At 40.3% G+C, this 11,755-nt stretch overlaps 1 protein-coding gene across 2 annotated transcripts; it reads left to right on the plus strand.

Moving 5' to 3' along the window:
- Nucleotides 1–99: 99 nt before the first annotated feature.
- LOC121523187 (lysine-specific histone demethylase 1B) lies at nucleotides 100–11,561 on the plus strand. Of its 2 annotated transcripts, XM_041807965.1 has the most exons (21): nucleotides 100–268; nucleotides 545–687; nucleotides 2,220–2,341; nucleotides 2,432–2,521; nucleotides 2,643–2,754; nucleotides 2,860–2,973; nucleotides 3,047–3,085; nucleotides 3,186–3,378; nucleotides 3,471–3,655; nucleotides 3,780–3,950; nucleotides 4,048–4,122; nucleotides 4,229–4,363; nucleotides 4,444–4,615; nucleotides 6,142–6,269; nucleotides 6,535–6,666; nucleotides 6,768–6,842; nucleotides 7,358–7,474; nucleotides 7,574–7,699; nucleotides 8,501–8,623; nucleotides 9,516–9,668; nucleotides 10,455–11,561. In XM_041807965.1, exons 1-21 carry the CDS (start codon nucleotides 253–255, stop codon nucleotides 10,536–10,538), a joined length of 2,505 nt encoding a protein of 834 aa, XP_041663899.1. In that variant the 5' UTR covers nucleotides 100–252; the 3' UTR covers nucleotides 10,539–11,561. The 2 variants fall into 2 exon arrangements, with proteins under 2 accessions (XP_041663899.1, XP_041663900.1); XM_041807966.1 differs by lacking the exons at nucleotides 100–268; nucleotides 545–687 and having other exon boundaries at nucleotides 2,432–2,478.
- The last annotated feature ends 194 nt before the right edge of the window (nucleotides 11,562–11,755 follow it).

The following is an 11,755-nucleotide window of genomic DNA, read 5'->3' on the forward strand; positions in this document are numbered from 1 at the left end:
ATCCTGCCCGAGTTTGAGAGCGTACTACTGTAACTATGGTTACCCAGTAGTACGGCAATCAGCAGTGCACAAAATGTATCTCAAACGAAACGCGCAGTGCTTCTTTAAACCGGAAGTGGTGTTCACGTATCAGCAGCGCACTGATTTCTCCCACAACAATAAGACGGAGACGAATATAAGCAAGTGAAACCATCAGAGTAACTAAATAAAGCTCTAGTAATTCCCGGGTTTGAGGACATACCGCAGTCAGTCATGCTGTCGGATGCAGGTCAGTGTTTGTTACACTCTGCTAATGCTTGCTACATGCTAAATGTGACAGGCAGACATTGTTTTGCTGGTTTAAAGCGCTTACCAATGTGTTTTCTCTGACCACATTTCTGTTTTAGCACGTCATGTTTCTTCACTTTTGTCTCTCTCTTAGAAGTTCATTCTGTACGTTGCGTATGAGCAGCATGCCATTCATAATACAGAGCCATTTCAGTCATGACAAAGGCCCCATTTAAACTGAGCAGCACTGCATTGTACGGTGTGCCTGACTGTTTAGATTACTCCGGGAACGCCTCTGGTGCTCGGCGGGGGAAGAAGAGGAGCTCCGGGGAGTCACCGGGGGACGGACAGACCCTGAGAACCTCTGGGAGGCAAACCAACGTCCGCGTGAAGCGCACCAACAACCCTCCACCTGGACAGGTGACCCGCAACATGCACGTTAAGCCTGTCTGCATGCTTCAGACAATGATATCTTAATCCCCAAAAACGGGTGTCATATGGAGTCCCTCACGGCCTTCTCCCTGGTCCCCTTTATTTTTGATGTGTCAATTTAATACAGAGGCATCTAAATCCCGAAAACGTATACCCTTTGAAGTTCCCCATGGGTCCATACTTGGTCCCTTTGACCTTTTTCCGTTTTCCTCATAGCAATTATTAAGGCATCACTCTTTCTTATTTTCTCTAAAAGGGTGTATTTAGGAATAAAGACCTTCTTGGGCAGCCACTGGGGACAACAGAGAAGAATCTAAATGAGTGCACAGTGTTCTCAAAAGAGCTGAGTCTTTGTCTTTTTTAAGTAGAAAGGGACTGTGCAGATCGAGTGAAGTTGGGTGATTCATTCCACTATAAAGGGAACAACAGAGGAAAAGAGTTGGGCTAGCGACTTAGGGCCCAGACATGCTGCTGCGTTCTGGATCATTTGCAGAAGTTTAAGTGTGGATGCAGGGTGTCCTGCCAGTAATGAGTTGCAGTAATTGATGTGTGATATTTAAAGAGCCAGTACCAGGAGCTTTGTTGATGCTCTTTCAGGTTGGGTCTGATCCTAAATCGGCAAGACCAAGCAATCAAAGCCACATGAACCTTGAAGGTTAGCTGGTCAGATTTCTGCATGCATCAGTTTATTTGATCCAAGCTTGACATTGATCTGTGGTTCCATTGTGGGACTTGCTGGAATGATAATAAGCTCAGTCGTGGGCAGTTTGAGCTGAAGGTGACGTTCCCTCACCCATTTAGAAATATCAGCAAAGCAGGGTGAGATCTGAGCTGAAATAGTTGTGTCATCTGGTGGAAAGGACAGGAAAAGCAGTGTATCATCTGCGTAGTGATAAAAAAAAGCCATGTGAGCAGATAATTGCACCAAGTGAGGTGGTGTATATTGAGAAAAGGAGGGGGCCAAGCACAGACACTTGGCGCACCCCTGGTGATATGCCATGTGTTTGGATCCTCAGGATTCACACCATACTCATTAAAATGTGCATATTTTAACAAAAAGTTTACAGGTTGTGGTATGCCCATCAGTGAACACAAACTCCTCATGTAAGAACAGTGGTAAAATTCAAACCAGTGTATGACAAATATGACAAAAAAAGGGTTCCCATGTTCTGAGAAAAGCTTAGTCTTTGGGGGTAATCTTAAATAATCCAGAGCAACATATTCAAATATGACACTTTTCCAGTGTGTTTAGATGGAACACTTTACATTGTGTCTGTGTTCCCTATGTACAAAGATTGTTGTACTTGAAGCGAGGGTCCAAACTGTGTGGCTTATTTTCCACATATCATTATCCACAATGTCTCCTCTCCAGTTTCCCACATTGTCACTGTTATATCCAAATAAAGGCAAAAAAAGCCAAGCAAAAAAGAGTGCTGTCTCAAACACTTGGTAAAGTTTCCTTCTACAGTATATTTCTCCCAGCCCTGCATGTTGAAGACTTCCCCTTCATTATCTTCCAGAGCAAAAGAAAAGCCACAGACACAGAGGAAGAAGACGACCAATCCGAGAAGAAGTACAGAAAGTGTGAGAAGGCCGGATGCTCAGCCACATACCCAGTTTGTTTTGCAAGCGCATCTGATAGGTAGCATGCTAGTTGGTTAAAAAAAATTATTTTTCTTTTTTCTGACTGGATGTGATTGCCTTTAACACCAATTTTTATGTGTTCCATCAGATGTGCTAAAAATGGATACACGTCTCGATGGTATCATCTGTCATGTGGTGAGCATTTTTGCAACGAATGTTTTGATCACTACTACAGAAGGTAATTTTGAAGGAACAATAAAGTTATGTCATCATTTCATATAAAAATAAAGACATGTATGTTTTAAAGTCAACCTTTAAAAGTGCTATAAAAATTAAACCAGCTTTTCTTCTCCTGGCAGTCACAAAGATGGCTATGAGACTTTCGCCTCATGGAAAAAAGTGTGGACTAGTAACGGGAAAAGTGAGCCCAGTTTGAAAGCTTTCATGGCAGATCAGCAGCTCCCATTCTGGGTAAATGCAGGCTTTTTCCTTCTGCATTTTGAACAGATGGATTTCATATTTTTATGCTGCCAGTGTCACAAATAAAAACTGCTCTACCTGATGTTTATTGTTCAGGTTCAGTGTACTAAACCTGACTGTAGGAAGTGGAGACAGCTGACTAAAGAGATCCAGCTCACTGCTTCTCTTGCAGCAACATACCGCTGTGGTATGAAGTTCAACAACATCAAGGTAAGCAGGAAGTTACACATTTATAGGTCATATTTTTGCCTTAATTGTTAAGAAAATGTGACTTTTCCTGTAGAGTGAAGGACCGGACCAGTGCTCCCAACCAGAAGACTTGGTAAGCCGGTTAAGTGATTTATTTTTTGATCTAAATTTATTTGTCACAACTGCTGTAGAAAAGAGAGGATGGTCTGTTCTGTTGTGTTTTATTCTGACAGAGAGTGGCAGAAGTGACCGACAGCTGGTGGCATTCAATGTTAATTTTGCCGCCATTATTCAAAGACAGTCCAGCCAGCCCTTTCCTCGCTGCGTATTACCCTGACTGTGTGGGGATGAGTCCATCAGGATCCTCCAGCAACGTTTCTCTGTCTGAGCTGAGGGCAGATCACTGCAGAGCCATCCAGCCACAGAGTAAGTCTGTGTGAGGAAGCTGAGTTCATTCAGTGGATGCCTTTAAAGAAGATTAATTAATCTAAACCGAATATCTGTGTTATGTTCCTCAGTTCCAGGTCTGTGTCCATACTTCCAGCCTTTCTATCAGCCTAATGAGTGTGGAAAAGCTTTGTGTGTACGACCAGACATGATGGAGCTGGATGAGCTTTACGAATTTCCAGAATTTTCCAGAGATCCCACCATGTATTTGGCTTTGCGTAACCTCATCCTGGCCTCATGGCACAAAAACTGCAAGGTAAACCACAGAAATCGGAAAATCTTGGAGCTTTAACATGAATTGTCGCTTGTGTCTGTCTTCTTGTTTGTCACATCTTCTCCACTTTCAAAACAATGAAGAAATTCTCTTTTATTCATCAAAGGAGGTGCTGACTTCCCAGAAGTGTGCAGAGAACATCATGGTGCGGGGTTTGGTGCGTGTGCGCTGTGTGCAGGAGATGGACCGAGTGCTGCACTTCATGACCAGGAAGGGCCTCATCAACACCGGTGTGCTGGCAGTGAAACAGCCTCTGCTCCCTGAAAGATACTGCTCTGTGAGTTTTACTATCTCACTTACCCTTGCAAAAATGCATGCATCATAGTACAGTCATTGTTATGATTTATTTTGATTCTGTTTGATTATTTTTGCAGAAAAATGTTATTGTCATCGGTGCCGGGGCTTCAGGTCTGGCTGCTGCACGTCAGCTGCAAAACTTTGGCACTCAGGTGAAAATGTTTCCTCCTGTCACACACCTCCCCTCACCTCCTGTTTGAATCCATATTCTGGTCACATGCTGTCCACTTAAACTCCAACATTTTCCTTGCTTTACAGGTGATGGTGCTGGAGGCGAGGGAGAGGATTGGAGGTCGTGTTTGGGATGATACTTCTCTGGGCCTCACTGTGGGCAGAGGAGCTCAGATTGTTAACGGCTGTGTGAACAACCCCATCGCCCTGATGTGTGAACAGGTAGGAATATTCAGAACTAAAAATCAACTGTATAGTAATTCTGTCTTTTCTTAAATCAATTCTGCCTCTCCTGCATGCAGATGGGCATCAAGATGCACAAATTGGGGGAGCGCTGTGACCTCTTTCAAGAGGGTGGCCAGGTTACCGACCCATCCATCGACAAGCGCATGGACTTCCACTTCAATGCCATCCTGGACGTTGTCTCAGAGTGGAGGAAGGATAAGTCACAGAATCAGGACACACCACTGAAAGGTGCTTAATATTTACTACTCAACACAACAGCCAGTGTGAAATTGACATGGCCTATGGTAAAGCCTATGATTCTGCCCCTGGGAGGCTTTTAGACAGCTGGCCAATCAGAGGAAAGATGGCATGTGAGGAGAGGCGCTCCTATATGAACAGAATGCAAATGCAGCATTTCAGGTAGAGGTTTGAATCTGGGTTATTTACAGACCCCAGTGTTAGGTAAATAAGGAGTGTTTTAGCTGCAGATCACACAAAGGTACTGAAGATTGAAATTATAAAAAGTAAAAATGAGCATAATAGGTCCCTTATAACAGTAATTCTCAATTGGTGGGTTGGGACACAAAAGTGGGTCGCGGAGCAATTTTCAGAGGGTGGCAAATGTGTGTCTTGAAAAAACATGGCAAAAAGTGTATAAAGAGCATGCATCCATACCTTTTATTTTACTTTGTTTTATTGTGATATGGGTAAATTTAAATGTATTATCAATATTTCAAGTCATTTATCTCCTTTTCTTAAAATGAAAAAGCTGCTTTTTCCTGGATAATAAAGTAATTTCACAAGATCTCTGGAAAATTGGCTAAAATTTCCTCATTATCATGGGGAAAGGAGTTGTAAAACATGTCAGTTATGTCCTGTCTTTCAATTTTTAATGCCACTGCAATCCCAGCAGGCGTAATAATTCATGAATTGCTCTACCTGTCTTGCAGCCTCTCCAGCAGGCCTTCTGCCTGTCTGTATGCTTTAGTGCTGGGGTTTTAAAGAATCTCACGTTGTTTTTCCCATTCAACTCTCTCCACGACTACGAGTTAGTGCAAAAAAATAGGTGACTGCAAATGTGTGCAGCAGACTAATGACAGTGTTTACAATTCTATGGCTGAATCTCTCCTGACCTTTGCCATCATCCCCTGGTTTAGTAGCCTTTTACTGGTAGTTATAAAGAGATTACAACATATCATTAAAGTTGCCTGTAAAATCATTGGTATTAGATGAACAGATTTGTCTTTCAACTTTTATAAGAGTAAACTATAAGGTATAAAACATCATACAGTAGCCAGACCAACTTTACCAAAGCCAAACCCAACAGGTTGAAAAATTATCACTAAAGCCTTTACTGGACTACATTTTAAAAATTAAGTATTTAACTTCCAATACTTGAGTTGTTTTCTTGTATTTTAATATTTCAGTGTTCCCTGTGACTGAGTTTGTGTGATTGTTGTTGCCGTGTTTTATGTTTTTGCCTGGCTGCAAACTACCTTTCCCTCAAGTTGATGTTGATAAATACAAAGTGTTTTTAGAAAACTTTTCTGTCTTATTCAACACTAACATCAACCAATAAGATGTTGGCATTTTACTAACAGAGTTGTAACATTGGAGGTCCACTTCTCTGAACACAGTGAAAGGTTTAAAAAGTAAAACAGAAGTTGGGCCAAGAGAACTTCTGGTAATGACATCTATTTTTTAGAGAAAAATACTTGCATGATCAGTGTTTTGTCAGTGTTAAGAGGTATTTTGTGTAAATTGTATCTCAATAGAAAAAGTCCAGGAGGTGAAGAAGAACTTTCTTCAAGAGTCTGGGATCCAGTTCAGTGATCTGGAAGAGAAAGTGCTTCAGTTTCATCTCAGCAACCTGGAGTACGCCTGTGGAAGCACACTAGACCAGGTTTGAAAAACCTAAACAATTTAGGGCTGCAAGCTTTTCAGTCGTGTGAATTTTCAGCTGTTTTCCTAAATGTTCGGGAAGATTTTTTTACTTTTTAATGTCAAAAAATCAGACTGATTTTATAAATTCACTCTATACCAGACTTTTAAGAAAATATATTTAGAGAGATCTCTGGTATTTTGTGTAGGTGTGAGCTTATATACTGTTTTTCTAAAGAAAAATGTGATGAAAATGTCCTCGAGTATATTTGTTGTTTTGTTTGTAGGTATCAGCAAGATCCTGGGACCACAATGAATTCTTTGCCCAGTTCTCAGGAGACCACACTCTACTCACAAAAGGCTACTCCGTGTTATTGAAGAAACTGGGGGAGGGGCTCGACATCCGCACAAAAAGCCCGGTTTGTTACTCAGTCTGCAAGCCAGGGTGTTTTTTAAAACTTTTGTTACTTAAGTATGGCATGCTTTAAAACCAAGCTTTCTTTTTAAATTTTAATTCCAGGTTCAGTCAATCGATTACTCAGGTGATGTTGTCAAAGTTACCTCCTCCAATGGCTCCAAATGGACGGCACACAAGGTAAAACATGTTTGAAAATATAAAATGTGTGTGATCATTTTGAGACTTTACCTTTTAAGAATGATGGTGAAGAGGAAGCTGTGTCAGAAGAAAAAATCAGCCCTCACCTATGGGCATGTTTAGGCAGTGGCTGAGAGTGTGATATCACAGACAGCTGAAATGAGATTCCTCAGGAGGGCAGCTAAGCTTAGCTTCAGAGATAGGATGAGGAGCTCAGACATCAAATGGATCTGGATCTGATCAGAATGCCTCCTGATAGTGACTCTGAGGAGGTTTATGGGCATGTCCAACTAGGAGGAGAGTCAGAACTCAGATGTAAGATTATGTGTGTCATCTGGGCTGGCAACATTTCTGAATCCTCCTTGAAGAGCTGAGGAACGTTGCTGGGAAGAGGGACATCTTAGTTGGCAATAAATGGGAGAAGATGGATTGACTTTTTAAAAGTGTGTATCTGTTGTATTGGCTGCTAATTATTTGGATGAAATAACAGTTTTTCGATTATTTCCCTCTTTTAGGTTCTTGTTACAATCCCCTTGACTTTACTACAGAAGAATTTGATTCGTTTCAACCCTCCTCTTCCTGAAAGAAAGCTGAAAGCAATTCACAGTCTGGGAGCCGGTATCATAGAAAAGGTCCTCATCATTCTCAGCGTATCCTTCATTCATGTGCATTTAAGACAAATGTTGTAAGATATGTTTTAAATTCTAAAATATTATTGTCGTCTTTTGTAGATTGGACTTCAGTTCCCGTACAGATTCTGGGACAAGAAGATCCAGGGGGCAGACTACTTTGGTCACTTACCTCCAAGTCCGGACAAGAGGGGCATGTTTAGTGTCTTCTATGACATGGATCCACAGGTTTTTTTTTTTCTTTATTATTATCCATACAATAGAATAAAACATTGGGACAGAAAATATCTTAAATTATCTACTTTTGAATGAGAGATTACTCTTTAAACACCTGTTCATGGTGGGCAACATAAGTTTGAAGCACTGGTGCCATAACCTTGCAAAGCAGATGGATATGCCTGTTTCCTTGTTTTTCACTGGCGAATCCATCTTGCAAAGCTCCCATCTGAACTGTTTGGGCCTGGTTAGAAAGTGACAGGACCAATCAGCGACGAGGGGCAGTACTTTCAGGCGCAGCAGAGTCGTGACGTAAACAAGCAGCAGCAAGACCTGGTGCAGTTATGGAGGAAGAGATTAGCGTGGGTGCTGCTGAAGCGCCATTTTTATCAGAACTTGATGACATTTCTTCGTTAAAAGAAGAACAAAAAACAGCAGTGAGTTGTTTTCTTTCAAAAACGACAAAAGTCGAGTACTTACATGTCTATAGTCGCCATGTTTCGTGTTATTCCTCAGTAGCTGCGCACGCGCAGCTTTCTAGCGGCTACATCATGTGCTTTGTTGCTTTGATTGGCCCGTAGAGATGTGACAGACAGAACGTTCACCCAATCATACTCCGAGGATTTTTCAAGGCCTCTACCTTTTCTCAAACGTATCCTATTGAAGCTTTCCCAGATGGATGTGTGAAACAAATCTATCTGGCGTGTCAGGTTACTGGTGCCAGTGATAGAGCACAGAAAATATTAGGATATAAGAAAGGAGCATCTTGGTTTGTGTTGAAGCTGTTTTGGTTTGTGTGTTTGTGTTTTTTAGGGGAAGCAGGCTGTCCTCATGTCTGTTATCACTGGGGATGCTGTTCCAGCGGTCCGGGACATGGAGGACAAGGAGGTAGTGGAAGAGTGTGTCAGGGTCCTGCGGGAGCTTTTTAAGGAGCAGGTAATTTATTTAGTGTTCAAGTCCGTCACATTTTATTAAAGCTCAAACACAACTTCCTTCTTCTGTCAGTTTTTGCTGCTCATGCCTATGTGTCAGTGCTATGGATGTCATTCATCCAGCTGTTTATTTGCTTTGAAGGATTTCCCTCAAACTTTGTTCAAATGTCCACTCTGACTCGGGGATGAACTGACTAGATTTTGGGGGTAGAAGGTAAAGGCCACTGTGACCTGAAATCATGTGAGGCAAATATCGTGAGAATGTGTTGAGGGATTTTCATTAAGTTTTGCAACTGGAATTCAGAGTGAACTGATTAGATTTTGGAGGTCAAAGGTCATTATTTTTTGCATCCGTTTGCTCCTCATACAAATTCCAAACCTTTGATCCAAAGATTATCACAAAAAATGCACCTAAACTAGGGACGGGCAGCTTTGGCTACCAAGAGGGCTGCATTAATATTAATGTCAATGCCAAAGGTCTTAACTGAAAAATAAAGTTTAAGGATGCTCTCAATTTAACAATGAATTGCTTTTAATTAAATAGGAGCAGTCAACAGACTTCAGCAGACGTTATTAAACTAAGATTTACAGTTTTAAACTCAAATGCAAACACAAATGTTTAATTTATTGAACCAAAATCGGAATTCAAACCAATTTAAGCTGCTTTTTAGATGCAACAGACATAGCATTTAAAAGATAATTAGTATATTTACTGACATTTCTGTTTGTTTTTAACAAATGCATTTACTAATACTTAAAAAAATAGTTTACAGAAATACTCACTGTCAGTTATACTTCTAATTTCCTGCAAGGACCCAAACGTTGACTTTATCTCTGAGATAACTATGGAAATGTTTACACTGTCTCTGATTTTCACAATGTGTCATCCTTGACAGGAGGTCCCAGAGCCACTGCATTACTTTGTCACACACTGGAGCAAAGACACGTGGTCTCAGATGTCCTACAGTTTTGTGAAGACAGGCGGGAGTGGAGAAGCCTACGACATCCTCGCTGAAGACGTGCAGGGAAAAGTTTTCTTTGCTGGCGAGGTAACGTTGTTAAAGTTGGTAAAATAACTCCAAGTTCACTGATCAGCTGTTAGTTCTTTGGATAACCCTTTACTTCAATTTCATATGCAAAAGCAAGGCAAGTTTATTTATAAAGCATCATTCATATGTAGAGCAATTCAAAGTGCTTAACAGAGTAAAAACAGGACATTTATAAAAGACATGTCAGTAAAATAAGAATGGAAAAAAAATAAACAAAACTTTCGAAAACCCATGATGAAGCAGGTTGGGAGAGGAGCCAAAACATTTTTTCTGCCATGTAAAGCTTTCAATGCTGTTCTTTGCTTTTATTTAAGAAAGAAATGCCGCCCAGTTCTGATAAAACAGCCGCTATACTATAGCTATTTCTGAGCTAATTGCTACAAAGGTAGCAGCCATTACAGTTGGCTTCCTGTACAACCAAACTACACCTATACTTCACCTCATTCACCTCAAATGATGCTGATTGGTCAAGTTCATTTTCAGATCTGGATCAAACATGATGACAGACATGGAGTTGGTAAATCCGGCTTTGCAAGGTTGTAATTTTACTTGAACAATAGTAAAGTTACTGATTTAAAAAAATGCTGATAAAATCATACTAGTACACCAAAAAGATACTTGAATGAATGCACTTTATAACTTTCCAGCCCTAGTTATTTGTAAGGCACTCATAGTCACACTCATAGTTATTGTCTTACAGTTTCCTTATTTGAAATATCACTTATAGTAGAGACGGAAGTCTGAATTTCATTGTTTCCTTCCTATTGTTTTTTTTTTTGTTACCAGGCCACCAACAGACATTTTCCTCAGACTGTGACAGGAGCCTACCTGAGTGGGGTCAGAGAAGCCAGCAAGATGGCTGCCATGTAAACTCTGTCAGTCCCAGAGATGAACAAAAAACACACCAGCATGGACACACGGGTTGCACTGAGACAGACCGTTAAAAATCAAACTTTGACTACTTCCTCTAAATTGCTCAACTTTTGGATGATGTTTGTACTGTGCTGTGATTCACTTTCTAACGGAGGGGGAGCGAAGACGCCTCCAGCTCCTGCAACATTTTTAAACATGTTTTTTATTTATATGAAGAAATCCAGCTGAAATATGGTTTGTTTATCATGATATGCAAAAACTAACAGTACCATGGCATGAATAATGGAAAAGCGAGGTTGGATGATGTTACCTTAAATCTGACTGAAATCAGTGAATATGTAGGATGTCAGTGATGAAATGGTTTGACATGTCTTTTTTCTTGCAAAGAGGATGCATGAAACACTGGTTTACTCTCAAATCAGAGAATCATGAATTACAACAAAATTGTGAATTAACTTGGTATTTAATTTACCATGATCATATTTCAAGAAATTTTAATAGCATTTTTTGGAGAGTTTACAGCCAATGTTTCATGTTGCTGTAATGAATTTGCATAGTCTTGTTTGTGATTCTTGTGTTGGTAAAGGTTGAGACAAAATGATTAAAATGGTTAGATGACTAGTATGAGTACTTCTGCCGTAGCACTTTTGATTTCAGTAGAAAAGGAATGAACAGTTAATGAGTATGACGAGTTAGGATGACACCAGGTTGTCCCCTTTCTGTCTCAGGGATGTGATCAAAACACCTAACAGATAATGAGGATTGAAAACTACGACACAACCCACTGTGTTACCGTGTACGAGTCCCTGAACAATGAACTTCCTGAGGTTTTATATCGGGGAACAGCACAACATTGTCCTCACTTTGATAAATTGATGTCGACTAATGAAGCTTTAAATGTAAGTCCACATATCTCTGTCTGGATCAGCACATCTAGATGATCATGTCTTCTTCGTTAAACATTTCAGTGCTTGATTATTTATCTTGTATGTGTCTAATAAACTGAGCTATCAACTGCCATACTTCATGATTATCTGACTCCTTTTTCTTCTTCAAATAAGTTAATAACTATATTTGTCACACAGGTTTAACTCTGGCAGTGGCATTATGGATAACTACAACCCCAACTCCAAAAAAGTTGGGCCGCTGTGTAAAATGCACTAAATAAAAATAGAATGCAATTATTTGTAAATCTCATAAACCCATATTTACTT

The sequence above is a fragment of the Cheilinus undulatus genome, linkage group 16 (assembly GCF_018320785.1).
Source record: "Cheilinus undulatus linkage group 16, ASM1832078v1, whole genome shotgun sequence".
NCBI lineage: Eukaryota > Metazoa > Chordata > Actinopteri > Labriformes > Labridae > Cheilinus > Cheilinus undulatus.

Coding starts and splice junctions, on each gene's coding strand:
- LOC121523187 (XM_041807965.1), top strand. Junction 2,755..2,859: donor ATCAGCAGCTCCCATTCTGG/GTAAATGCAGGC, acceptor TTTATTGTTCAG/GTTCAGTGTACTAAACCTGA. Junction 3,086..3,185: donor GCTCCCAACCAGAAGACTTG/GTAAGCCGGTTA, acceptor TTATTCTGACAG/AGAGTGGCAGAAGTGACCGA.